Source organism: Orcinus orca, chromosome 15 (assembly GCF_937001465.1).
Source record: "Orcinus orca chromosome 15, mOrcOrc1.1, whole genome shotgun sequence".
Taxonomy (NCBI): Eukaryota; Metazoa; Chordata; class Mammalia; order Artiodactyla; family Delphinidae; genus Orcinus; species Orcinus orca.
The window spans coordinates 47,550,446-47,575,423 of record NC_064573.1 but is presented as its reverse complement, the minus strand read 5'-3'; the positions used below and the strand labels follow the sequence as shown (position 1 = coordinate 47,575,423).

The window sequence follows — 24,978 nt, the reverse complement described above, 5'->3', positions numbered from 1 at the left end:
AAGAAAAACATTGCTGTGTTTATTTAGAGAGTATTACCCCTTGGAGCCAGCGTTTGCAGTAATGCATTTTACATTAGCGTGCCACATCAGGAAATCCTGACTTTTTTTGGTGCCAAGGGGGTAATTAATATCAGTTCATGTTCTCAAAATAGTTGTGTTTATGTGGGAATGAGGACTGAGCACTAACATGTTGAGCTTGAAGTATGAAAGCTTGCTGTTAAGCAAAATCTTGGAAAAGAATGGAATACTGAAATTAATGAACAGGAAATAGGATTTCTATGGATAGAATAATATTAGGACCGAAAAGAAAGCCACAGCCACACTTCCTTGTTCTTAATTTACTAAGCATTAACAGAAATAATTCCTTAGTATAGTCATATCAATAGAAGATAAAATCCTTGATAGCCATGAACAGTATTTTGATCCATGATATCAGGAGTCTTAAAAGTGAAAAAATTTGATGTGTATGAAAAAGTATATGAAAAACGATCACTATTCCAAAATATCCTTCCATAGCTAATATAGTTACACCTCCTGTAGATAGTAAATATATTTGACCTGAAGCTGAATAATAAGGGCTACTATCGGTGTAAAATCAGAATGCTTTTACTATTATACATCTTTTTTTCCCCCCAAAAGAAAAGTTGGCATGGAAATTAGAATCAATGTACACACTTCATATAGTGAAAATCAGAAAACTAAGGAAATATCAAGAAAACATTAGAGAAAAAAGTCCAAAGAACAAGTTAAAGCAGAAGAAGCCAAAATAAAGTTAAAAACCCAGGAGATTTTATAAAGCCCTACCTAACGTAATTCTCAAAATAAGTACTTAGAAACTATAAAGATGCCAAAAAAATAATAGTATGTATATTTTTCCCAGTATTTTAAAATTAACTAAATCTATTGTTAATAAATATAGCATTCAATTAATTCACGTGATGGAAAGCAGAGGATGATCTTAAAGGAAGTATAATGGATTCTGTCCTATTTCATTAGTCAAGAATATGAACTGAATGACCATGAAGTACACTCCACACACAATACACTAATCTGTCATTCCTAAAAACTGTGACCCCAGACAGACTATGTCGTAGGGTAGTATGAACTGGCCCTCCACTACGTGACCCTACGTTAGAGTATGGGGTTTGCGGCTGTAACAAAGAGCCTAATGTGACAGAAGTGTTACTTCTCTCATGTCAACATCCAAGCAGATAGGCAGTAGGGAGATTCATGAGGATGGCCATTCAGGAGACTTTTCATTCTATCTAGCTGCACTGCCATTCTCTGGAGTATTTTTCTAATCTAGAAGGCCAGACCTCCCCACTAATATGTCATATGCCAGCCCTTGGGAAATGAAAAAAAGAATATGGAGCACACTTTTAAAAATGTAATCTAGAAGCTACACATATCACTCCAGCTCACATCCCACTGGCTGAACTTAAAGTCATATGACCACACCTAGCTGCAAAGGAGGCTGTAAAATGTAGTCACTGGGTAGGCAGCCATGTGCCCACCCAGAACCTGGGGATTATTCTTAAAAGGAGAGGAGAATATTGGGGGATAATCAGTATTCCCTAACAGAGACCAAATATATTTGATATCTCTCAGAATATTTCAAGGTTTTTCATTCAGGTATTTTAACATCAAATAATTATTTATAACGTACCATCTCATGAAAAACCTCTCAGTAGGTTATCACAGTTAAAGATTATAGTCTAAACATAAATGCACTGATCATATCTAAGTTATGAAACTAAACATCTCTATCAGGAAAAAGATAAAAAAGAATGTACAGGCAACACAAGATTGGCCATGAGTTGCTAAGTGCATAAATTAGGTTTCTGGTACATGTGGATCTTTATACCATTCTCTCCACTTTGATGTATGTCTGAAAATTCCATTAAAAAATTAAAAACAAAACCGAAAACAATCTGTCACCACAACTCTACAGAATAATGCTAGCATCTTCTCAAACAACTAAACTAGCACAGTTAAATACTTTTAAATGTTGATCAATAATCACCCTGCTCTCTTCTTAGTAATATTTTGCTTCTGAAATTTCATGGGATGGTATGATATTTCTTCGTAATAATACATTTTGCTAAAATGAAACTTCCAGCTTTGGAATATATCTAGTCTATATGGCAGTGTCACACTTGGTAGAAAGCTATTGGTAAAGTTATTCTTCTTACGAGGTGTCAAAGGAGTAAGGTAATTTTTGTCACCACCAATTAAAAACTTTTACGAAACAGGACTGTTATAGAACAATTAAACCTTGCAAATGCACTAGTCTCCAGGAAGAAAGTCCTGGAGGAAATTCTGCTTATTAAAATTGCAATTTTAGTTTCCATTAAAAGAGAATAAGACAACAGAAGATGGGCTGGCAAGACAAATTATTTCTTAATGTCAGTTGAGCTTATTTCAAATGAGATAGCATATCTACACCAGGTTGGGTTCAGTACAATTTTGTCTCTTCAACTCATTTATCTAATTCAGTCATCTTGATTATGGCCTCATGGACTTCATTTTCAGAGAAAGAATTCTGTAACAAACAGCCCACACACATGCTGATTACTGAACAGTTAATTCTAATTAACTTGGGCATGACAGGAGAATTTTGATAAAGTCCTAGAATACAAATATAGTCTGCTTATACTAGGCTAACTTATATAAAAAACCCACAGCATAGTCTCCAGACAAAACAAGAGAGTCAAAGAGATCTAATTTAAAAAAACAAATGAGAAAATTAAAATCACAAATAATTTATTCTTCCGTTAGAGTTGATACAGTTTTAAATAGCAACAAAGTACACAGTGGTGGAAAATTGGCACAGAACCTAAAAGCGTTTCCATCACAATAAGGCTGTCCATGCTTTATGTGTTCAAACTTGATGTCCATTTTCTACTGACCATGTTGAAAAAAAACCCTATTCTGACCTTAAAACACACACACTCTCTTTCATACACACACAGAGACACATTAAAATTTCTCCTTTTGATTACAGTATGTTGAGAACAGTACATTTTGCTTATTCAGATTTATCGCACCCCTTCTGTTTTGTTTCCAGTTAGAAGTGGGGAAAAAACAATTCAATTATAAAGAATATACCTTATTCCCTGGGCACAGGCAACTGTGATGAAAATAGCAACTTACCTTTGGGCTAAGTAACTGTGGTTATAAACTTCTCAATGCATGATTTCCTGCCCAATGCAATATCCCTGAAATCACCTAAAACAGTCAGGCACAGGACAGTCTCAAATATGATTAAGTATACCATGCTAATAAACAAAGTGATCTGAAATGCAACCTCTATGCTTTTAATACAGATCAGAATAAACATCAATAAGCGTTTTCCTAAACATCTCTATGTTATGTTAACCAACGTAAAAAAGGGAAAACCTTAGAAGTGTTCCTTCCTTTATAAATGGCATTATTTCCAGTCAATAAAGGTTTGTAAAGTCTCCTGAACTATTCTTATCATATAAACCAATTATCCTTCTAATGTTAAAAAATAAAATTACTGAATCAACGTTGACTCTTCTTTGACATCATTTATAAAATGTTTTGATATTACTTATTAAGTTCCCTGATTACTCAAACAAGGTAAAATTAACACTTTTCATTTTCAGTTATTGCTCTTTTAGGAGAGGATTACCACTTCATTTACATGAAACTGTTAGCAAGATTCTTCAGATCCAATATGAAGTAATTCTTATTGCCTCACATTTTAAAACTGTATTATAAATGATCTTTTATAAAAAGGTTTTAACCCACAAAACTGGAAAGCTTTTAAAAAATGTCTTTTTACTTAAAACTGTATCACAGTGCCCTTGATTATCTAACACATAAAAGGGATCTGAATTTTCTCTAAAGAACGTAACAGTGGACATATGGTGTGCTTTGTCTTCTCCCTCACCTTCAGCTTCACAGAACACCACTTTGAGACCAACACAATCAAGCATCCACCATGCTCCATCCCCATTAACAGAGGACTTCTGATTCTGTCCAGTGCGTAGTGTACCTCCTTGCATACTCACCACATGAAATAAACATAATATACAAAATATTGCTGCTGTAAAAAGTGTACATTTCCCTCTTCCCCTTACAAAAGAATCTGTGGAAAAGTATTAAATTCCCTTAACCTTCATAAACATACAAAGCTGTTCACACCTTTCAGTCTGTAACCGTCCATTTGAAATACTGTTCCGAAATCATTGCAAATTGGTTATGTCATTCTATTTTCTGTCCAATGTTGCCATCTAGAGTAGACATGTGAAATCAAGAGTATTTTTGCGCTACTAAAGCCTTTTATAACTAAGCCACAAAGGCTGTTTACTGATGAAACTGCCACTTATCCACAAGGTTTTTCCAAAAACTAGATGGAATGGAAGGGTCTCTTCACAGGGAGGTGTCCACAGTGCTGAGGCGACAATATGGCTGCTAACAGATTCTGGCTATTGGAATGTAAGTACTTTTCACTGCTGGTAATTTCCATACTGTCCCTAAAAGATAAATTTAAAAATATAATTAGATCATAGTTTGACCGTAACAGTTTGGCACAGAAAATTACAAATCAGTCTTAACACTGTCATACTACAAAAGCAACTACAATCACAACAAACAAAAACCGTTACATATAATATTTAGGTACAGAGTATCTCTGTAATTTCTTCTGATATTACAGTCAACTGCAAATGGATTTCAAAGTCTATGAGCCTAGAACAGCACCTATCAGAGTGAGAACTTAGATGTTTGATGAATTTTATTGAACTGAATCAAGAATGAGTGAAGTTCTGGTTCTAAATGCTGGCATAGCATATACTAGTGTGTCAATTATATTCTAGTACAAGTTTGTGACTGTTTAGATTATTATAGTGACTTATGAATTAACAACAAGGGTATCTGAGATAAGTAGCAAGGATGGACGGATATCTGGAGATAAAGGAAAAAGAACCTTCTAGCCACACTATGGAATTTGGGCCTCTTCCCGAGGCCAATGAGGTATTCGCAGAGGTATTCAGACAGGCAGCTGGTACATAAAATCAAAGAAAGATTGTTTTTGATTTTGTTGCTTTTAGTAAGGTAGACTTGAAGGGCCTGTAGGCTGACAGGAAGGGAAAGAAAATGAAGCACAGGTATAAAAGAGGTAATGAATGAAGTAACAAAATTCTACAAGGGAGGTAAACAGTGTCCAGTATACAGCTGTTAAGGCTAGCTTTTGGAGAAGAGAAGGAACATCTTTTCCTTCAACAGAGAAGAAAGGTAGAAGAAAAGAGGAATGTACTAGAAAAAATTTATTTTAATAACAAAACTGTCTTAAATGTGTTTAAAATAGATGCTCATAAAAGCACTTGGGCACACAATCAGTTAACTGTTTCCTTTGGCTAAATATCCCCCTCTAAGTCAAATTAACTATTTTATATCAAGAAAGTATTCTATAGTTGAAAGCCTTCTGTACAATAAGAAATAGTACCCTAAAAGTTTACACTTCCACAGAAGTAAGATATACTTCAAAATCTGTTGAATACCACTGTATCTAATGGAATAATGCACTACAAGTAGAATTAAGGTATTTAAAAAATATTGATGTACTTTACATAATTATATTCAGAAAAATTTAAAGTCAATGCTCATCCTGAAATATCTGTAGGTAAGATTTGCTTTAACATACTCAATAAAATAGGGTGCGGGTATATAAAACAACATTGGTAAAATGCCAATAATTGTTGAATTTGGTTGGTGGGGTACACAGGGATTCATGATGCTCCTCTTTTTGCTGTCTTGGTTGAAAAATTCCTATAATACCAAGTTTAAAATAAGAAATGCTTAGCATGCAGGAACTTACTGTTCAATTGTTACATTATCTAAATACTGAGTTTAAGTCCCAACTCTACTGTTGCCTTTTCACTTGAGCCCAAGGAAAGCTCTTTGAGATTTCTTCACCTATAAGGTGGGACTGTAACATACCCATCCCTGGCTCTCAATTTTCTTTCTGTTTAAGGTTACACTAGTTCTACCTCATTTATTTGTTAGGACACTTAAATAAGACAGGACATGAGAAAGAGCTTTCAAAAATTATAAAACAGTATAAATAAGCAAGCCTCAATGCTGGAAGGAAACGCTCCCGCAGTGAGTATGTGTGATGAGATATTAACGATGAAAGCGAGTTGCACATATTATGAATGATGTGAAAGCAGAAGAGAGGTTAAGAACTGGTGTGCTATATAAATAAGAGCTATAATGTATCTACTATAGCATGAATTACTTGACGATAGGGACTAGGTCTATCCATTCTTATGCCCCAAGTATTGAAGAGTGCCTGACACATAAGACTTCTTCAATAATGTACACCAAATATGATATTCAAGCAATTAGAAACATTTATTGAGCAAATACTATATGCTCATCACCATAATAAATTTGAAAAACAGGGAAGGTAAGACAAATAAAGTATAATTGCAGAACAAGGTCTACAAGAGTTCAGAAAGGAAAAGGCTATCGCGGCTAAAATAATTTGAAAAATATTTCAGAGACTGTGAGAGCCTTAAGAAAATAGTAAAATTTGAATGGCAGAGAAAAGAAAAGGGGCACTTCAAATAGAAGAAACAGCTAAAGCAAAAGAATGGAGAAAAAATAGGTAAAAAATGCTCAGGGAATTGGAGAGTAAAAAAGAATATACAACAATCAGGACTAGAAGCTATTGATTATTTGTTAACACAGAGCTTGAAGTAATGGATACGAGAAGTCTGGCTAATATCAACAATAGCCGACTCTTAATATATCTCAATAACAATGTATCTCAGTAACTCTTAATATATCTCAATAACTCATACCATGTGTCAAACACTGTTAACAAGTGTTTTGTGTCCATCTGTTACCTGTGCAGTAAATATGATATCCATTTTATGGATGAAGAAATTGAAGCACTGAGAATTTAAGTAACTTGACCCACACTGGATCACTTTGCTAGGACAAAATCAAATCACAAGCAAGCCTAAAAAAATACTGTATATCTGCGACCATTAGCAAATTCCAGAATTAAAAGTATGGGTTTGGGAAGCAGAAATCAATGCCTAGTTTTAATTCTCCCACTTACCAGTTTCTTGTCCTTGAGGCAAACTATCTACCTTCCCTTTCTTGACTGTCTCATCCAACAAGTGAGGATAATCATGATTTCTGCTTCAAACAGTTGCTCAATAAGAAAAGCACGACAGCACTCTGCAAAGTGCTGGTGTGGCTGGAGGCAGGGGCGTCGTGAAGGGCCCAGTCCCTGGGTCTTAGCCACTCAGCTCGGCCCTGCTTACCCATCATCTTGGGTGGATCACTCCAACTCTCTAAGCCTCGGCTTCTCTCTCTCTCTCTGCTTCTTCAGCTTCTTTGTTTGTAAATTACAAAATTCCTCTGACTAGAGTAAAGAATAAATGGGAAAGGAGGCAAGACAGCATGGGAGGATCCTTCATGCCATCATGAACTTACGAGATGTTAATGGTCTAAACAAAGATAAGGCAGTGGTCAGAGAGAAGTGGATGGATTCAAGAATGTTGAAGGAAGTCAGGCTAACAAGATTTTGTCATTTATTAGATGGGGAGAGGGAGGAAGACTTAAGCATCAAATGTGGCACATGGCATTCTAGCTTGGTGATAGTGCCCCTCTCTCTAAGAGAGAGCATAGAAAGGAGGAATGTGTGGGTACAAAAACTATGAATTCGTTTTGGTTATGTGAAATTGACACGATATTTCCAAGTGCAGATGACTACTAGGCACCTGACTTTCAAAAGAGAAAGTGAGACTAGAAGTAGAGATTTGAGAGTCAACAGCATGGTAAATTAAAATCATGTGCATAAATGAGATTTTCTAGGGACTGTATGGAGTGAAGAGTCCCTAGACTGAGCAATAAATCTCTTTCTTTCTTAAAAGTATTCTGTCCCAGTACTTTTTACGGGTTTCTTTCTCTATTCTTACAATCACCATTCAAATTTAGTAAGTGAAGGCCCTACGTATTCACTCACCAGTATTTACTGACTACTCAATGTGTTCTACTAGGTGATGGAGACTCAACAGTGATAAAAAAACAGATGTGGTGATGTCTTTAAAGAACTGACATCCTAGGGGAAGAGGGTATGATAATAAACAATAACTACATAATCTGTCACATGGAAATAAATGCTATGCTGAAAAATAAAAGCATCTAACACCATATTTCATGAAATTTTCCTTCTAAGATCAGGAACAAAGCAGGGATGTCCCCTTCTCACCACTCTTTTTCTACACTGTACTGAAATTCCTAGTTTATGCAATAAGAAAAAGAAACAAAGGTAAACAGATTGGAAAAGAAGAAATAAAACTGTCTTTGTTCACAGATGACATGATTGTTTAGGTAGAAAATCCCAAAGAATCAACCAAAGAAACTCCTGAAACTAATGAGCAAGGTTGCAGGATACGAGGTTAACACAGAAAATTCCCCTATACACTAGCAATGAATAAGTCCAATTTGAAATTAAAAACAATACCATCTACATAAGCACCCCCCAAAATTGAATACTTAGGTATAAATCTAACAAAATATAGAGAGAGAACTGTATGAGAAAAACTTAAAAAGTAATGAAAGAAATCAAAGAACTAAATAAATGCAGAGATGTTCCATGTTCATGGATAGAAAAATCAATATTGTTGCAACGTCAGTTCTTCCCAACTTGATCTAAAGATTCAACACAATCCCAATCAAAATCCCAGCAAGCAAGTTATTTCTGGATATTGAAAAAGTAATTCTAAAATTATATGGAGAGGCAGAAGACCCAGAATACCCATACAATATTGGAGGAGAAGAACAAAGTCAAAGGAATGACAATATTCAACTGCAAGACTTACTATAAAGCTACAGCAATCAAGGGGTTTTGGTGAAAGAATGTGATATTGGTGAAAGAACAGAAAAATAGATCAATGGAACCGAATAGAGAGCCCAGAAATAGACCCACATAAATACAGTCAACTGATCTTTGGCAAAGGAGCAAAGATAATACAATAGTGCAGAGACAGTCTTGTCAACAAATGGTGCTAGAACAACTGGATATCTGCGTACAAAAAAATGAAATTAAGACACAAATCTTAACAATTAAGATTTTCTTCATTCAGAACATAAACTCAAATAGGACATTTACCTAAATGTAAAGTAGAAAACTATAAAACTCCTAGAAGATAACATGAAAAAAAATGTAGATGACCTTTAGTTTTGGAGTGACTTTATAGATACATCACCAAAGGCGTGATCCATGAAAGAAATAACTGATAAACTGGACTTCATTAAAATTAAAATCTTCTACTCTGAGAAAGACAATGTCAAAAAAATGAGAAGACAAGCCAAGAAGACAAGGCAGTATTTGCAAAAGACACAACTGATAAGGACTGTTATCTAAACTATGCAAAGAACTCTTACAACTCAACAATAAGAAAATGAATAACCCTATCAAAAAATGGGCCAAAGACCTGAACAGACGCCTCACTGAAGAAGATATAAAGATGGCAAGTGAGCATACTGAAAAGGTGTCTACATCACATGTCACTGGGGAAATGCAAAATAAAACAACGAGATACCCCATAAACTTACTGAAATGGCCAAAATTCTGAACACTGATAACTGCAAATGCTGATGAGGATGTGGAGTTAACAGGAACTCTCATTCATTGCCGGTGAGAATACAATATGGTACAGCCACTACACAAGATAGTATGGCAGTTTCTTACAAAACTAAATATACTATTACCATATAATCCAAAAATCATGCTCACTCCTTGGCATTTATCCAAATGAGTTGAAATTTTATGTTCACACAAAAACCTGCTCATGGAAGTTTATAGCAGTTTCATTCATAATTGCCAAAACTTGAAAGCAACCAAGATGTCTTTCAGTAAATGAATGGTATATCCAGACAACGGGCTACTATCCAGGGCTAAAAAGAAACACTTTATCAAGTCATGAGAAGACTTTAAATGCATATTATTAAGTGAAAAGCCAATTTTGTCATGCACATGATTCCAAGTGCATGACATTCTGGAAAAGGCAAACTATGCAGATCAGTAGGAAGGATAGAGGGATGAATAAGGGGAGCACAGAGGATTTTTAAGGAAATGAAACTCTTCTGTATGATATTATAATGGTGGATACAGGTCATTATATATTTGTCAAAATGCACAGACTGTACAACACCAAGAGTGAATCTAATGTAAATTATGGATCTGGGGTGGTAGGTTTATTGATTATAACAGATGTACCACTAGGGTGTGGGATGTTGATAATGGAGTAGGCTATGTATGTGTAGGGGTAGGGAGTAAATGGAAACTCTGTACTTTCTTCTCAATTTTGCTGTGAACGTAAAACTGCTGGAAAAAAAGTCTATTTTTTAAAAATTAAGTAGGTTTCTGGTCAAGACAGATTTATACTCCAGCCTGAAAAAAAACCCAGGGCTTCCCTGGTGGCACAGTGGTTAAGAATCCTCCTGCCAATGAAGGGGACATGGGTTCGAGCCCTGGTCCGGGAAGATCCCACATGCCACCTTGTGCCTGTGCGCCACAACTACTGAGCCTGCGCTCTAGAGCCCGCGAGCCACAACTACTGAACCCGCATGCTACAACTATAGAAGCCCATGTGCCTAGAGCTCATGCTCTGCGACAAGAGAAGCCACCACAATGAGAAGCCCGCGCACCGCAACGAAGAGTAGCTCCTGCTTGCTGCAACTACAAGAAAGCACATGCGCAGCAATGAAGACCCAATGTGGCCAAAAAAAGCCCCCAAAACTACAAAATATATATGAAATACTTGTATTCAGGACACAGGACAGAAGGTAATAAACAACAGCAATCTGTGAGAAATGGGAAACAAATGAGGCGAGCACTCTGATTACTGCATCTTACTGCACTGAGAGTTTCCACACTGCAGCATATGGAGAGGAAGTGAGGCTGGGTCTGAGGTAAGAAGATAAAGCTTAGAGTCTGAAGAGAAAAAAAGGAGCTAGAGTTCACAGGCCATAGTACCAAAGAGGAAAAAAATGCACAGAGAAAAGAAATGCACTGTGGAGATCTGCAGAGGAAACCTCTTGAGTATTCAGCATAGCACTGATATGCAAATGCATGCAACAAAAATACCCAAGTCCAAGGAAAGAAACACCCCAACGGATTAGAGGAAACAATTCCTGCACTCACAGAGGAATGGAAATAGTGTTTATTCCCACCAGCCAGAGTGGAAAACCTCATAATTCCAGGGCACTGGGTTGAGTACCCAAAAGGGTCTTATCTTACTAGTGGGGATATTTAGCCCAGGACTAAACACTGTCTGGTCCTGCCTAACAAATCTTCAAAGCAATCCCCAAAAGATCAAGTTGTTTTCAAATTACTAAACTGCATCCCAAAACAAAACTCAAGAATGTTTCTAGGAATACAAATATATCCATCACTCAACAACATAAAAGTAATATTTGCAATTTCTGGCGTTTTATCAAAGATCATTGCACATGGAAAGGATGAGGAAAATATGACCCAAAGCGAGGAGGGAAAAAAAACAGTAGATCAAAACTGGCCCAGATGTTAGAATTACCAGAAAAGGATATTAAAGCAGTTAACGTACTTGCATTCCTCATGTTCAAAACTTTAGGCAGAGACATGGAAGATATGAAAAAGACCCATATCAAACACCTGGAGATGAAAAATACAATGTCTGCAATGAGACACATCTGGGAGTGGATTAAAAGCTGGTAAGACAATGAGCAAGAAAAGATTACTGAACTTCAAAACACAGCTACAGAAACTACCCAAAATGAAACAGAGAGAAAAAAAAGACTTAAAAATTAAATAAACAAACAGAGGATCACTGAATTATGGCACAACTCTAAGCGGTCAAATACACATGTAACTGGAGTCTGGGGAAGAGAGATAGGGGTACAGGTGTAGAGAAAGGAAAAATATTTGGTCAGAATTTTTCCAAATTTGATGAAAACCATAAAGTCACAAATTCAAGAAACTATACAAACCCCAAGCATAAGAAAACACTCAAATCATTTGATAAGGGGAAAAATCTTAAGAACAGTCAGAAAAAACAAAATACACTAACAGTTTATCACCAGAAGACCTGCATTACAAGAACTGTTAAAAGGAAATCCTTCTGGCAAAAGAAAATGATACCAGATGGAAATATAGATTTATCATAGAATGAAAAGTACAAGAAACAGTAAGTACATTAGTAAATATGTGACTCTTTTCTTATCATTTAAGTATCTTTAAAGGATAATTGATATTTTAAACAAAACTAATTCCACATACTATGGGGGTTTGTAACATATGTAGAAGTGGAAATTATAACAATAACACAAAGGTTGAGAAGAAATGAAAGTAAACTATTATACTTTATATGAAGTGGTATAATATCACTTAAAGGTACTGATACATGATACAATATGGATGAACCCTGAAAACATTATACTAAGTGAGAGCAGCCAATCACAAACACCACATATGCATGACTCCACTTAGCCTAAATGCTCAGAATAGGAAAATCCATACAGACAAAAAGTAAAGCAGCTATTTCCTAGGGCTGGGTGTTTGGAGGGAAATAAACATACTTAAAAAAAAAAAAAAAAGAATGGTACATCTTAAAATGACGAATGGTATGTGAATTATATCTTAATAAAAACCATTTTTTAAAAATTCAAAATAAGAAAATGAGGAAAAAGAACAGAAGGGACAAATAGGAAAAAATATCAAGATGACAGACTTAACTATTATCCATATTCACATTAAACATAATGTTCAAACCCCCTCCATTAAAAGGCAGAGATATGGGGCTTCCCTGGTGGCGCAGTGGTTGCAAGTCCACCTGCCGATGCAGGGGACATGGGTTCGTGCCCCGGTCCAGGAGGATCCCACATGCCGCGGAGCGGCTGGGCCCGTGAGCCATGGCCGCTGGGCCTGCGCGTCCGGAGCCTGTGCTCTGCAGCAGGAGGGGCCGCAACGGTGAGAGGCCGGCGTACCGCAAAAAAAAAAAAAAAAAAAAGGCAGAGATAGATTGGGTAAAAAAAAAACAACTCAAGTCCTAAGTATACGCTGCCTTCATGAAACAACTTAAACATAAAAATACAAATGTGTTAATAAAAAAGATTAAAAATATATTATCATTCTAGTACTAATCCAAAGAAAACGATACTAATATTAGACAAACATATTTCAGAGCAAAGAATATGACCAGGGATAAAGAAAGTTATTACATAATGATACAAGAGAAAATTAATCAAGACATAAAAATCCCTAAAACATATGCACCTTAAAAATGTAGCATTGGGACTTCCCTGGTGGTGCAGTGGTTAAGAATCCGCCTGCCAATGCAGGAGACACGGGTTGGAGCCCTGGTCTGGGAAGATCCCACATGCCGCGGAGCAACTAAGCCCGTGCGCCACAACTACTGAGCCTGTGCTCTACAGCCCACGAGCCATACCTACTGAGCCCATGCGCCACAACTGCTGAAGCCCGCACACCTAGAGCCCGCGCTCTGCAACAAAAGAGGTCACCGCAATGAGAAGCCCGTGTACCGCAGCGAAGAGTAGCCCCTGCTCACTGCAACTGGAGAGAGCCTGTGCGCAGCAATGAAGACCCAACGCAACCAAATAAATAAATAAATTTTTTTTAAAAGTCACATTAAAATACATGAAGCAAAAATGAATAGAACTGCAAGAAAATATAGACAAACACACAGATATAGCCAGAGATTTAATATTTAATATCCCTTTCTCAGTAACTAATAGAACAGAAAATCAGCTAAGTCATAGGAAACTTGAACACCACTATCAAGCAGCTTGATCTAATTGACATTTACAGAACATCCCCACAGACCATACTCTGAGCCATAAAAGAAGTCTCAATAAATGCAGAAGAATTGAAGTCATACCAAGTATGTTCTATCAAGATGATGATATTAAATGGGAAATCAGTAACTGAAAACTATCTGGAATATCCCCAAATATTCAAAAACTATATACACTTCTAAATAATCTTGGGTCAAAGATGAAATCAAAAGTGAAATCAGAAAATATTTTGAGCTGACTGCAAATAAAGACACAACAGAAGAGGGAGCGGTAAATACAAAGGTTCTGAGGGAGAAACATGCTGGAAACAGGCCAGTGTGACTGAAGCAGAATGAATGAAGGCGGCTATAAATACAGAGGTGAGATGGTGGGGTAGGGGCTGGGGACATGAGCTGAGTATGGCCTTCTAGGCCATTATATTACTCTGGGCGGGAATGAAGTCGCCACACGGTTATGCGCGGAGGGGTGGCCTAATCAGACTGAACGTTTTTGAAAGATCACTCTAGGTCCTGTGAGGAGCACATCCTGTAGAGGAGCCAGGAGGAAAGCAGGAAGACCAGGAAGGAGGACAGTGCAACAGTCCAGATGAGTGAGAGTTATGACTGTGACTTGGCTAAGGGCAGGAAATTGTGAAAAATGACTATAGATACGGCATGTATTTTGAAGGAAGAGGTGATGAGATTTGCTGGCTGACTAGATGTTTGATTTGCAAAAAGAAGGGAGTCAAGGATGACCCCGGGTTTTCCGCCTGAGGAAGTGGAAAACTGAGATGCTGTTCACGGAGATGGAAAGACTGACCCGGGTGGGGTGGGGGGGGCGCAGCCCCTTACAGGATTCTCTCTCAATGCTCCTCTTTTAATTCATCCTGCATACTGCCACAAGAGTCACCTGCCTAAACACCACTATAATTAGATTTCTTTTCCATTGCCTTAACTATCTTGAAGAGTTGAACAACTGTCCCTAAAACGAAGAAACCAACGGGTGTTTGGGTTGAGGGAATCCATGAGATAGATGTGGGGAGGCTACTAACACTAGAGTAGCTAGAATGGTCCCCTCCTCATAGCCTTTTCTAATGGGGAAGATGTGGCTGGCAACTACCCCAACATCACGGGTCTTTTTCTACTGTATAGTCCCCAAATTCCTGAGGACTTTAAAGGGTGGAATAATTATCATGATAAAAGAAGAAACATAGTATATATCTATTATATATGCCAGCCACTGCTATATACTTTAGATACATCATCTAAAACACTTTAAAGGCTCCACACTGTTATCAGGATAAAGCCCAAGTTCCCCAGCATGGCTTACAAGAGCCCTCCTAATCTGGCCCCAATTCATCTCCACTCTTGCCTCTTCTTCCCCACACTCCTGCTTTACTGAGCCACACATCTTAACACAAGTCCTTTGTGAGTGCACTTCTTTCTGACCAGAATATCCTTCTCTCCTCCACAACCAGCTGGCTAATACCTACTCATCCTTGGGCTCTCGCACTTATATAATACTTCCCAAGGAACACATGCCTGGGTTAGGAGCTCCCTTCCACAAAAATCTTGCCTTTCCTCATCCAAGTACTTCTCACACTATATCGTATCATCTGCTTACTTGTCTGTTCCCACCTAGACTTAAGTTCACAAAGGCAGAGTCCATGTCGATCTTATTTCCCAATATAGCCCCATCTTAGGTACTTGGCATATAAACGTTGCTTGAGAAACATTTGCTTAAGGAATGATGTTAAGTTTAGGAGACTTAGAAATATGCTGATTTAGAGAGAAAATGATGAAGCTGAGGAAAATGACAAGACATCCAAAGAGAGATGTTCTGCTCACAGCTGGAAAAATGGAGCTGAAGTTGGGCTGAGAAGAGTAGGCTAAGGATACTGAAAATCTAAGACAGGGTGAATATAGAGACTGGGAAAAACACTACGCCAAGGATTGATATCTGGGGAAAAGAAAGATGAGAAACAAGTAAAAAATCAAGAAGGAATCACTGAAAATGTAAGAGGAACAAAATAGTACAGTAATATAGAAGCTAAAGAAGACCACTTAAGAATGAAGACAGGAACAGGTGTCAAATGCTAAAGTGAAGTCAAGGAAGATCCAGATAGTTGCTCCATAAGCCATAAGAACCAGGTCTGTTTTACTCATCTAGGACATAATACAGTATCCAGCACACACAGAAAATTAATAAATATTTGTTGAATTAGGGAGTAAAGGACCACTTTTCAGCAGTTAACCTGTGGATGTGAAGGAGCCTACATTTTATCTGCTCAGGGATCTTGTCCTTAGATACTCACTAGTCAACACTCATTTTACTTTTAAAATTTAGATAAAACTTCTGCCTACTCCTTTGATTTAGTTCTAGTGTATCTTTTTTAGTATTATTTATCTGTCCATACTTTTTTTTTAAATTAATTAATTAATTAATGTTTGGCTGCGTTGGGTCTCCGTTGCTGTGCGCGGGCTTTCTCTAGTTGCGGCGAGCGGGGGCTACTCTTCGTTACGGTGGGTGGGCTTCTCATTGCAGTGGCTTCTCTTGTTGCGGAGCACAGGCTCTAGGCGTGCGGGCTTCAGTAGTTGCAGCACACAGGCTCAGCAACTGTGGTCCACGGGCTTAGCTGCTCTGCGGCATGTGGGATCTTCCCAGACCAGGGCTCAAACCCGTGTCCCCTGCACTGGCAGGCAGATTCTTAACCACTGCGCCACCAGGGAAGTCCTGTCCATACTTTTAAGCCTCTTATATCTCTTTTATATTTTCCACTTAACCAGAACGTGTCAGTACAGGGGGTTGTAGACTTGAGAGAGCATCGATGAGAGAGCTGCTTATGCCTTAGAGTCTAATCAGCACTGCATACGCGTTGTTTCTCAAACCAGATCATCCCCACTGGTCCTGGAACCCTAACATTAAAAAGCAACCTATTTTAGGTAGCTTAAGCGGTGAAGAGATCAGACTCTCCTCACTAGAAAGTCATCAGACAAACCTGAAATCAATTTAAAAAACCTGCCAACATAATAAATCATTTTAATAATAATTTAGAGTATGTATGAGAAGATTCACAGAACAATGACTGTGGCACAGATTCTTAAGTCTGAGAAATTTACTGATGAAAAGAAGGGTAACACGAGGTTCAAGAGAATACAGTCATCTTAGGACAAGATACACTTATAGATATCTGAAGGTAGTAGAAGGAAAGATAACAGGGGAGAAAGAAAGATGATTAATATCTGAGATAATGGATATGTGTATTGAAGGAGGCAACAGAGACAGGTGGTGAGTATGAGTTTAAAGAGAAGGGATATCGTGCATGTGAGGGGAGTAGGGTGAATATGCTGGAGTGAAGACGAGAGCCAGGAAGAGCACTGCCTCAGATGGACTCCACATTTCAATCAGTCAAAGCAGAGTCTTAGAACAATAAACGTGAGGGACATCAGAGAAATTAAGGGCTTCAGAACACGGAATAATGTTTGGGATAGCGAAGGGAAGTATGCCTAGGGGGTAAAGCCCAGGGAGAGACTATGAATGAACAAACATGAACGAATGCTGGCGCTTAGAGATACGCCATGTTTTGTAGGCTACAGCAACGATGATTAACTGTGTTAGCGTTCTATGAAGAAGACTCAAGAGTAAGTAACCACTTTTTTTCGGTTAACACTATAAACAAGAGGCGGGAAAATGAATCTTCAGCTGAGAAACGTGCAACCTAGTCGAGAGTGAGCAAACAACAGGGCAGTCCCGGCCACCTGGGTAACTCACCTGGTCATACCCGTAAGGCCTCTGCTGCGGGGGCTGGGGTGGCCCAGGCTGGGCTGGTCTGTAACCTCCATACTGCTGCCCTTGCCCCTGCGGGTAGTTAGGGTACTGAGGACCTGGACCACCCTGCGAAGGACCTGTAAAATAATCAGCACACACAAGAGCCCAGGAGAAAATACAGTAAGTCCCTAGAATTCCAGAAGCGGTTTAAGATTAGATGTTACCATATTCCCTTGCAGTCTGGTATCTCGATTTTTCTCAAATGCGTTTTGAAATACATTCCAAAAGTTATAAGAAGTAAAAATACTGTTAAGGACACTACCATGTACCAATATGCTCTGATTCAGTGTAACTATTGTGCTATGTGTTAGCCATTAAGATTTTATATGTCAAAATGAGTAAAACAGACTCAGGAGTTGTAAAGCAAGTTAACTCCATGATGTTAAGGAAATTTATCTATACCTCTAGTAGGAAGTTAACCAGTATAATAAGCAAGCGGTGGAAAGAAAAGGCACGAAGCAGACTCAAATTGAAGTACTGAAGTAATTTCTGAATAAAGTTTGGAAATCAGTGATAGTTACAGCTGTATAACTCTAAGATTTATACTTGCAATCACTAAAAGAATCACAAAGAATGATTTTACATGTAATTTCTAGATTTGCATTTGCAATCACCAAAAGAAAGCTTTATGTTCTGCACTGACAAACTCATTATCACAATATTTTCAAACAGAAACTAAAGAAGACTTGAAAAGCCACAGGCTGTATGTGGAAAAAACATGATTCAGAAGTTACACTCTGTGTACCCATCACCTTTAATACTTAACCCATATAAATGAATGATTTCAACTTCCAGAGATGACAAGGAACTAATTTGGCTTGCCAAACAAATACGTCTATTTCATAAACTCTACTCCTGTCTATTGTAAAGAATATAAAGCATAAGCTGAAAAGCTTTGATACTTAAATGTTTTCTATCACAGCCATTCAAATCCTGTCATAAAAAACACTGCAGAGAAAGATGTCAAAGAGAACAAGAAATTTTCAAGCTTAAATTCCACCAGTCTATTATTTTATTTAGTTATTATGCATCCAATTATTAAAACTCTGTATTTTTTATTAGAAGCAAGTCTGACAGCTGAAACCTATAGATAAGCAAAATGGGAACGTCTCCTTTAGGGTGCCCAACGATGTCTGACAAAACAGCATTTAACTACTTAAGCCAAAATCACTAAATTTCTTTTACTCTCTCTTTCCACTGAAAATAATATTGCTCTTAAATCAATAAACTTACCTGACTGATCCACATAATATATGTTTTCATGCAAACACAATAAAACCAGAATACTCTATTTATTCAATGTACAAATATTTAATGGGCATGAAATGGAAATGCCATTTGAGAGGAGCAAGAAAGTCCCTTTGTAAAGACAAGAAATACATGGAGTATTTCTAAAGTCATAGCTGGAATTTGGGAACCAGAACTGATCATTATGGGGACAATTCCTGACACCCAATACCTGGCTGAATTCCAGTGCTTCTGTTGAAGATGCAAGAGAATTTCAGCCTGATCCTGGTTCTTAGATTTGCTATCACAGGTGGAAAGAGGTGCCCATAATAACAGCAGAGTTTAAACCAATGAATAAAAATAATAAGACATTACTAATGTTAAAAAAGAGGCCATGTTAGCAAGAGATGATGTCAGATTAAGCAGCTACTTCTCCTATCGTAGGAATCATATTTTCCTATATCTAAAATAGTTATTATAGAAGCCGAAAATTTAAGACTGAGATATCAGGTCTGTATTATTCCCCTCCTCCCTATCTAACAGTCAGATAGCCAACTAGTAGACATCATAGTGAGTATATAATAAGAAAAGATGGCTATACTTCTCCCAAAGTGTAAGATACATACCTGCAATAAATATACTCCTATGAATGTGTAAACTGCTATTTTAACAGAGAATGACAAAGACATTTTCTTTACGCGTTCCAAATAGATCTCACTTGTACACTAAAAGATCAATGTTACTTTTCATGGTAACAGTCATTAGTTTTAGAAACAAATTTGCCAAGCAGATTATGTAGATGTTGTTAATCATCACCCAACTCATCAGTTTTCCAAGCACATACAAAGCTATTGGCTGGTTGTGGTTTAAGGTTTAGGTTTATGGTTAGGTTTAAGGTTAGGTTTAAGGTTTAGGTTTAAGAATTCATTAAGGATTTCATTTTGAGTGACTACATACCTTACCTTTGGTCAATGAACCATCTCTAGTTTATGTTTCTTTTTAAATGGATTACTAGTTTAAGAACAACACTTTAAATATAAACACTCCAGTAACAAGCTAAGCTAAAACTGTGAATTTTCAAAAATAATTCTTAGAAAAATAAACATTAAATATCCACTTCTGTATTATGAAAGAGTAACCATCACATTTTTTGGTGACAAGAATAAACTGCAGTAAGCCATTACCGTAGCCCTGCTGCTGTCCTGGGTAGCCCTGCTGCCCTGGGTACTGCTGCTGCTGGGCTGGATATCCCTGTTGGGGAGGTGGTCCTTGGTAAGCATCTTGCTGTTGGCCATACTGTGAATTCCCTACAGGATAATTGGAGAAGAGGAAAAAAAAAAAAAACTGAGAAGTTTGCTTAATTAACTTTTTTCCTCTAAGATGCATAGCCAACAACACAAGAACAAAATAAAATGCCATATTGATTTTTAAAAGTTAACAAAACAAAGAAAAAACTCAAACCAAACAGAAGGATTTCGGCCAAACAAACTGCAGTTAAAGCCAATTGTGCAAGGTTGAACTGCAGCATTTTCAGCGTCTCTGCCATACGAGCATTACATTTACTGGAACATCACAGTCATAAGATCATGACTATGCTAAATAAAATAAAAAAGACAAAATTAAAGACAGCTACAAGAGCACACACTAGCTACACAAGATCAGCAAGCTGTTTCCTAAAGGCACTAAACTTATATGTAAAATTATACATATGTAAACACACACAAGAAAAAAAAATTGGATTGATGGATTTATGTTCAAATAGAAAATTCCCACTGAGGAAAAAATTATTTTAAAATGTTTTAGTCTTTTTATTGTTGTTAGAAATGGCAAGTCATGGTTATACATTTTAAATATTTGTAAGGAAATTATTTTGATTGTTCTAGGCTCCCTGCAACTTTCAAGACAGCCAGCAACTAGTATTCTACGAGAGCTTTGCGTGGGTAGAAGTTGCCTTATGCAAGAATTTTCGTTCCTGTAGAAGGGGATATATATGTGTATGTGTGTGAAGGTATATAGATACCTCCTTCGTAGTAATGTTGTGAGGAATCCTCATAAGGCCTATCGTAGCCTTGTTCAGGATACGACGGTTGCTGATAACCGTAATCATTATGACCTACATCAATTCGACAAGAGACAGGAAGAAACGTTAATGGCCACTGAGTGAAAACCCTAAATATATTTAAACTTTCAGATAAAATTGAAAAAAAGAAAAAGAAATGGAAATACATAAAAAATAATTTCAATTGCATTAGCCAAATATTTACCAAATGTGATTGTTTTCATATTGAGATAACGTGCAAATTTTTTTTAAAGCAAAAAACAGTTTTAGAAACATTACACTTAGTCTTAACTCTGACAATCCTCATCAAGGAGGGAAAAAAAAACTTTATCTTCAATTAAAAAAAAAAAGAATGAAAGCATTTAGGACTTTCACATGTAAATAACTTGAATTAAATTAGAACGAACAAAGGAAGCAATTATATTTTGTCAAACACCTGTTCTGCTGGTCGCCAATTCCACGGCATATGCTAAAACAATGCAAAATATAAAAGAGCTCCATAAGCTTTTTTCCCCTAAAAGAAACTGAAACAAATTTTTCACATTTTCTATTAACTTGCTTAAAGTATATGTATCTCAAAGTATTTTCAGATGCAAAAATATATTGCTTAATCCTGCCATTCTAGGAGCCTTTAGAAAATATTTCTACAGTATCATAAACATACACCTTCATAAAATTAATACTGTGTTAAGTGCTAGAGTACACCTTTAATTTTAAGGCACGATAAATTTACACCTGCAAGATGACCAGACTTTTAATGAAATCAATACTCTAGTCCTTTTAACTAAGCTGCTCAAAGAAATCACAGGAAGTAACTTTTCAGTTAGGTAAAATCTACACTAAATTTTAGAAAAATACCTAATTAAGTAAGGAGGAATATAGTTATGAATAAATGTAATACTCATTGCTCTAGTATTCCAATGTTCCCAAACCACCTCATAAATATCTACATTATGGATTGGCAAACTATGGTCTGCAGTCTAAACACAGCCAGTGGCCTGTTTTTGTAAAGAAAGTTTCACTGGAACGGTCATATCCATTCATATTTTCTATAGCTGTTTTCATGTTACCACAAGAGTTCAGTAGTTTAGACTGCGACCACATGATTTGCAAAGACGAAAATATTTATTTCCTGGCCCTTTACAGAAAAAAGTTTGCCAACCCCTAATCTACATATTTATTGACATAGTATCTAAACATAATAACAAAATATCCAATGCTGTTTAAGAAAATTAATTGTTGTTATAAATGGAATACTCTATATAAATGTCAGACAAATATACTAATACACAGCTATGCAAAAATGATACCACTGAAATTTTAAAATTCCATTATGTAATAAAATGAATTATTTATAGCAACCTTAAAGTTCTGCTATTTACAAAAATAACATCTCTATTTTGAATAGAAAGTTCATATTTATAACAATACAAATTTCACATTTCAGGAAATACTCAGGACCAAAATAACTGTTAAATTCAACTCAATTACTTAAAATGTATTTTTAAAATAAAACAAAACAATCATTTATTTTCAGCAGACTTCCTAATGTATAATATTTAACAACCTAGAGTTCATTTCTTTAAAATATCTATAGTCTATAAATGTAACTAAAGTTTTTCATTAAAAAAAAACTTAATATAATGTCTACATGTGAAAGGAAAAAGAAAAAAAACCCCAACATTCTAAATAATTCAGGGCAAGTAAAACATTAAAAAACAATGTTGTCTTCTAACCAGAATTATCCATACATATCACTGCCACTAACAGAGATTTTGTGTGCAAAATTCTACAGGTGTTTGTTCTGCTTGTGTAAGCAGAATCTTTGCAGGAAAAAGCCAACGTCTCTATACCACTTATGCTTTATACACTGATAAAAAGTGGTGGACAAAATTATTTTTTAAATACATCAAATTATATCTTCGTGCTAGCTTACATTAGCTTCTAGTCAAATGGTCCCAACACTTTAGCTTGAAGTTCTTAGTTTGCCCAAGTTTTCTGTTAAGCAGTTTACCTTAAATACATCAAGGGAGCTTAATATAAATGAAGATTTTGGCAAATCCTTCCAAACAAGAAAAATCTAACCACCTCTATATGATCAATTTTATTTGTTTGTATTACTTTTTCTTCAACATTGTATCATAAAGTTTTCAAACATACAGGAAAACAAAGAACTGTATGATGAAAGCCTGCTTGTATGCTTGTATTACTACTAAGCACAGTACATCTTTTACTGACCACTTTTTCACAAGCCACCTTCCCACCAAAAAATAAACATACCATTAAACTAAGTAACTAAAGTTAAAATCTGGTTTCCAAATGCCTTTCTATTCTACTAACTCTATTATAAACAGCTATATTATGGATATGATTCAGTCTCTAAAATCTTTCTCAAGTGCAAATGCTAATGTATATAAACATAGTTCTGTTCTTTGAGACATATGCAACATTAACGAACATGATGAAATTTGGAAGAATACTCAAAACTATATTCTCTTCGTATTTATACAATGCATAAAAGTAAACCAGTGGGTGAACTTTACGGCATATGAATTACCTCAAAAAAGCTTTTATTTAAAAAAGTAAATCAGTAACACTTGCTCTGGTTCAAATGAACAATTCCAAATATAAAAGGATCCTCTTTTATATAAGAAAGGATTCCAATGACAGAACATGATTCCTGATGGTACTAATATGGAATAACCAAACAAAATATACTTTAAAATAGATTATAAACGAATGCTACCACTGATGCTTTAGATTACTGCAGTGTTTCTAAATTTGGAAGAAACACATTGTTAGTTTCTTCATTCTGATTAGAATGTTTTGAGTAGCTACCCACATTAATACTGGGCAGGGATAGAAAATGGGAAAGTTAACATTAGGAGAGATTACCATCAGGGTAATATTGCTGGTTCATGCCTTCTGGAGGACCTTGTCCACCATGACTGTACTGGTCCCCATAATAGTCTTCCTGGCCTGAGTACTGCTGTGGTGGGCCTGAAAAACCACAACCAGTCAAGATGTAAATAATTTGTTCTCCAGGTCATTCAAAGGCTTTCCGTCTAATCTGGTGTTATGAGAGATGATTTCTGTAGATTCCCCTCCCATGCTTTGGGGCATTTCAGATACTTTTGACTATTCATATACACACACATACATAAACACACAGCAACACCACACACCACATTTCACAAAAATTAATGTTAAGACCATACATGCAATATCAAACAATACCAACTCAAAAAAACAAACATTAACTTCCTAAAAATAGATTCAAACTGGAAGAAAATTAATTTCCTTTTTATTTTGATATTAGAGCAGTTTGAAATAAATTAGGGTTTGTTTCTGATCATATATTTAGTAACTTCTCAAATCTAGTAACTTCTCAAAAATAAAACAGTATTTTCTGCTGTAAATTAGTAAGCTTTCGATATAAAATTTTGACGTAAACTTTTCCCAGAAAAGAATAAATAAAAGGAAGCTATAAACCAGGAAGTTCATATCCACTTTCTGTGACCCTTTGTACCTACTATACCCACTACCTTGTAAGAAAAATAATAAAATATGATTTTTAAAAATCAAGAAACAAAAAGCTCTGACTTTGCCTGTATGAAAAGTTCATTAAAATTTAAAGCCTTTCGACTACTATTAAAAATTTTCCAAATGGAATCGTACCCTGTTGTGGTGGTCTATAGGGAGGAATCTGTCTCTGTGCCATCATATGATTGCCCTGGTTAACTTGACCCATCATTCCCATAGGTGGCTGCTGGCCTTGGTAATGCTGCCCACCTCCCTGCGGCATATTGTACTGTTGAGAAGGAGGCTGCTGGTGCATCATTGGACCTGAAAACAGACAAAACATTATGCACGTAATTTTTTGCATATAATTTTAACATCTTAAGAGAAATACAAAAATCTTTTATCATATAATCCCTAAACTATATAATTTATTGCAAGATAAACTGACTTCAAGTAATAAAAACAAATCTTTGAACTACAGTTCACACGCCTAAAATAATCTGCAAACAAGGGAAAACAAG

The 24,978-nt window shown here is 36.3% G+C and overlaps 1 protein-coding gene across 5 annotated transcripts in view; it reads right to left on the bottom strand.

Moving 5' to 3' along the window:
• Positions 1-2,746: 2,746 nt before the first annotated feature.
• Positions 2,747-24,978, bottom strand: part of SS18 (SS18 subunit of BAF chromatin remodeling complex) — a 76,400-nt gene continuing 54,168 nt past the window's right edge. Inside the window, exons 6-11 of one of the 5 annotated variants that reach the window (XM_004273736.4) lie at positions 24,614-24,781; positions 23,831-23,935; positions 20,897-20,989; positions 20,061-20,183; positions 17,593-17,726; positions 2,747-4,502 (exon numbers count right to left, since the gene is read on the bottom strand). In XM_004273736.4, coding sequence (XP_004273784.1) covers positions 4,476-4,502; positions 17,593-17,726; positions 20,061-20,183; positions 20,897-20,989; positions 23,831-23,935; positions 24,614-24,781 — 650 coding nt within the window. In that variant the 3' untranslated portion in view covers positions 2,747-4,475. The remainder of the gene's footprint in view (positions 4,503-17,592; positions 17,727-20,060; positions 20,184-20,896; positions 20,990-23,830; positions 23,936-24,613; positions 24,782-24,978) is intronic. The other 4 variants (XM_004273737.3, XM_033435267.2, XM_049697675.1 and 1 more) reach the window with 4 other exon arrangements.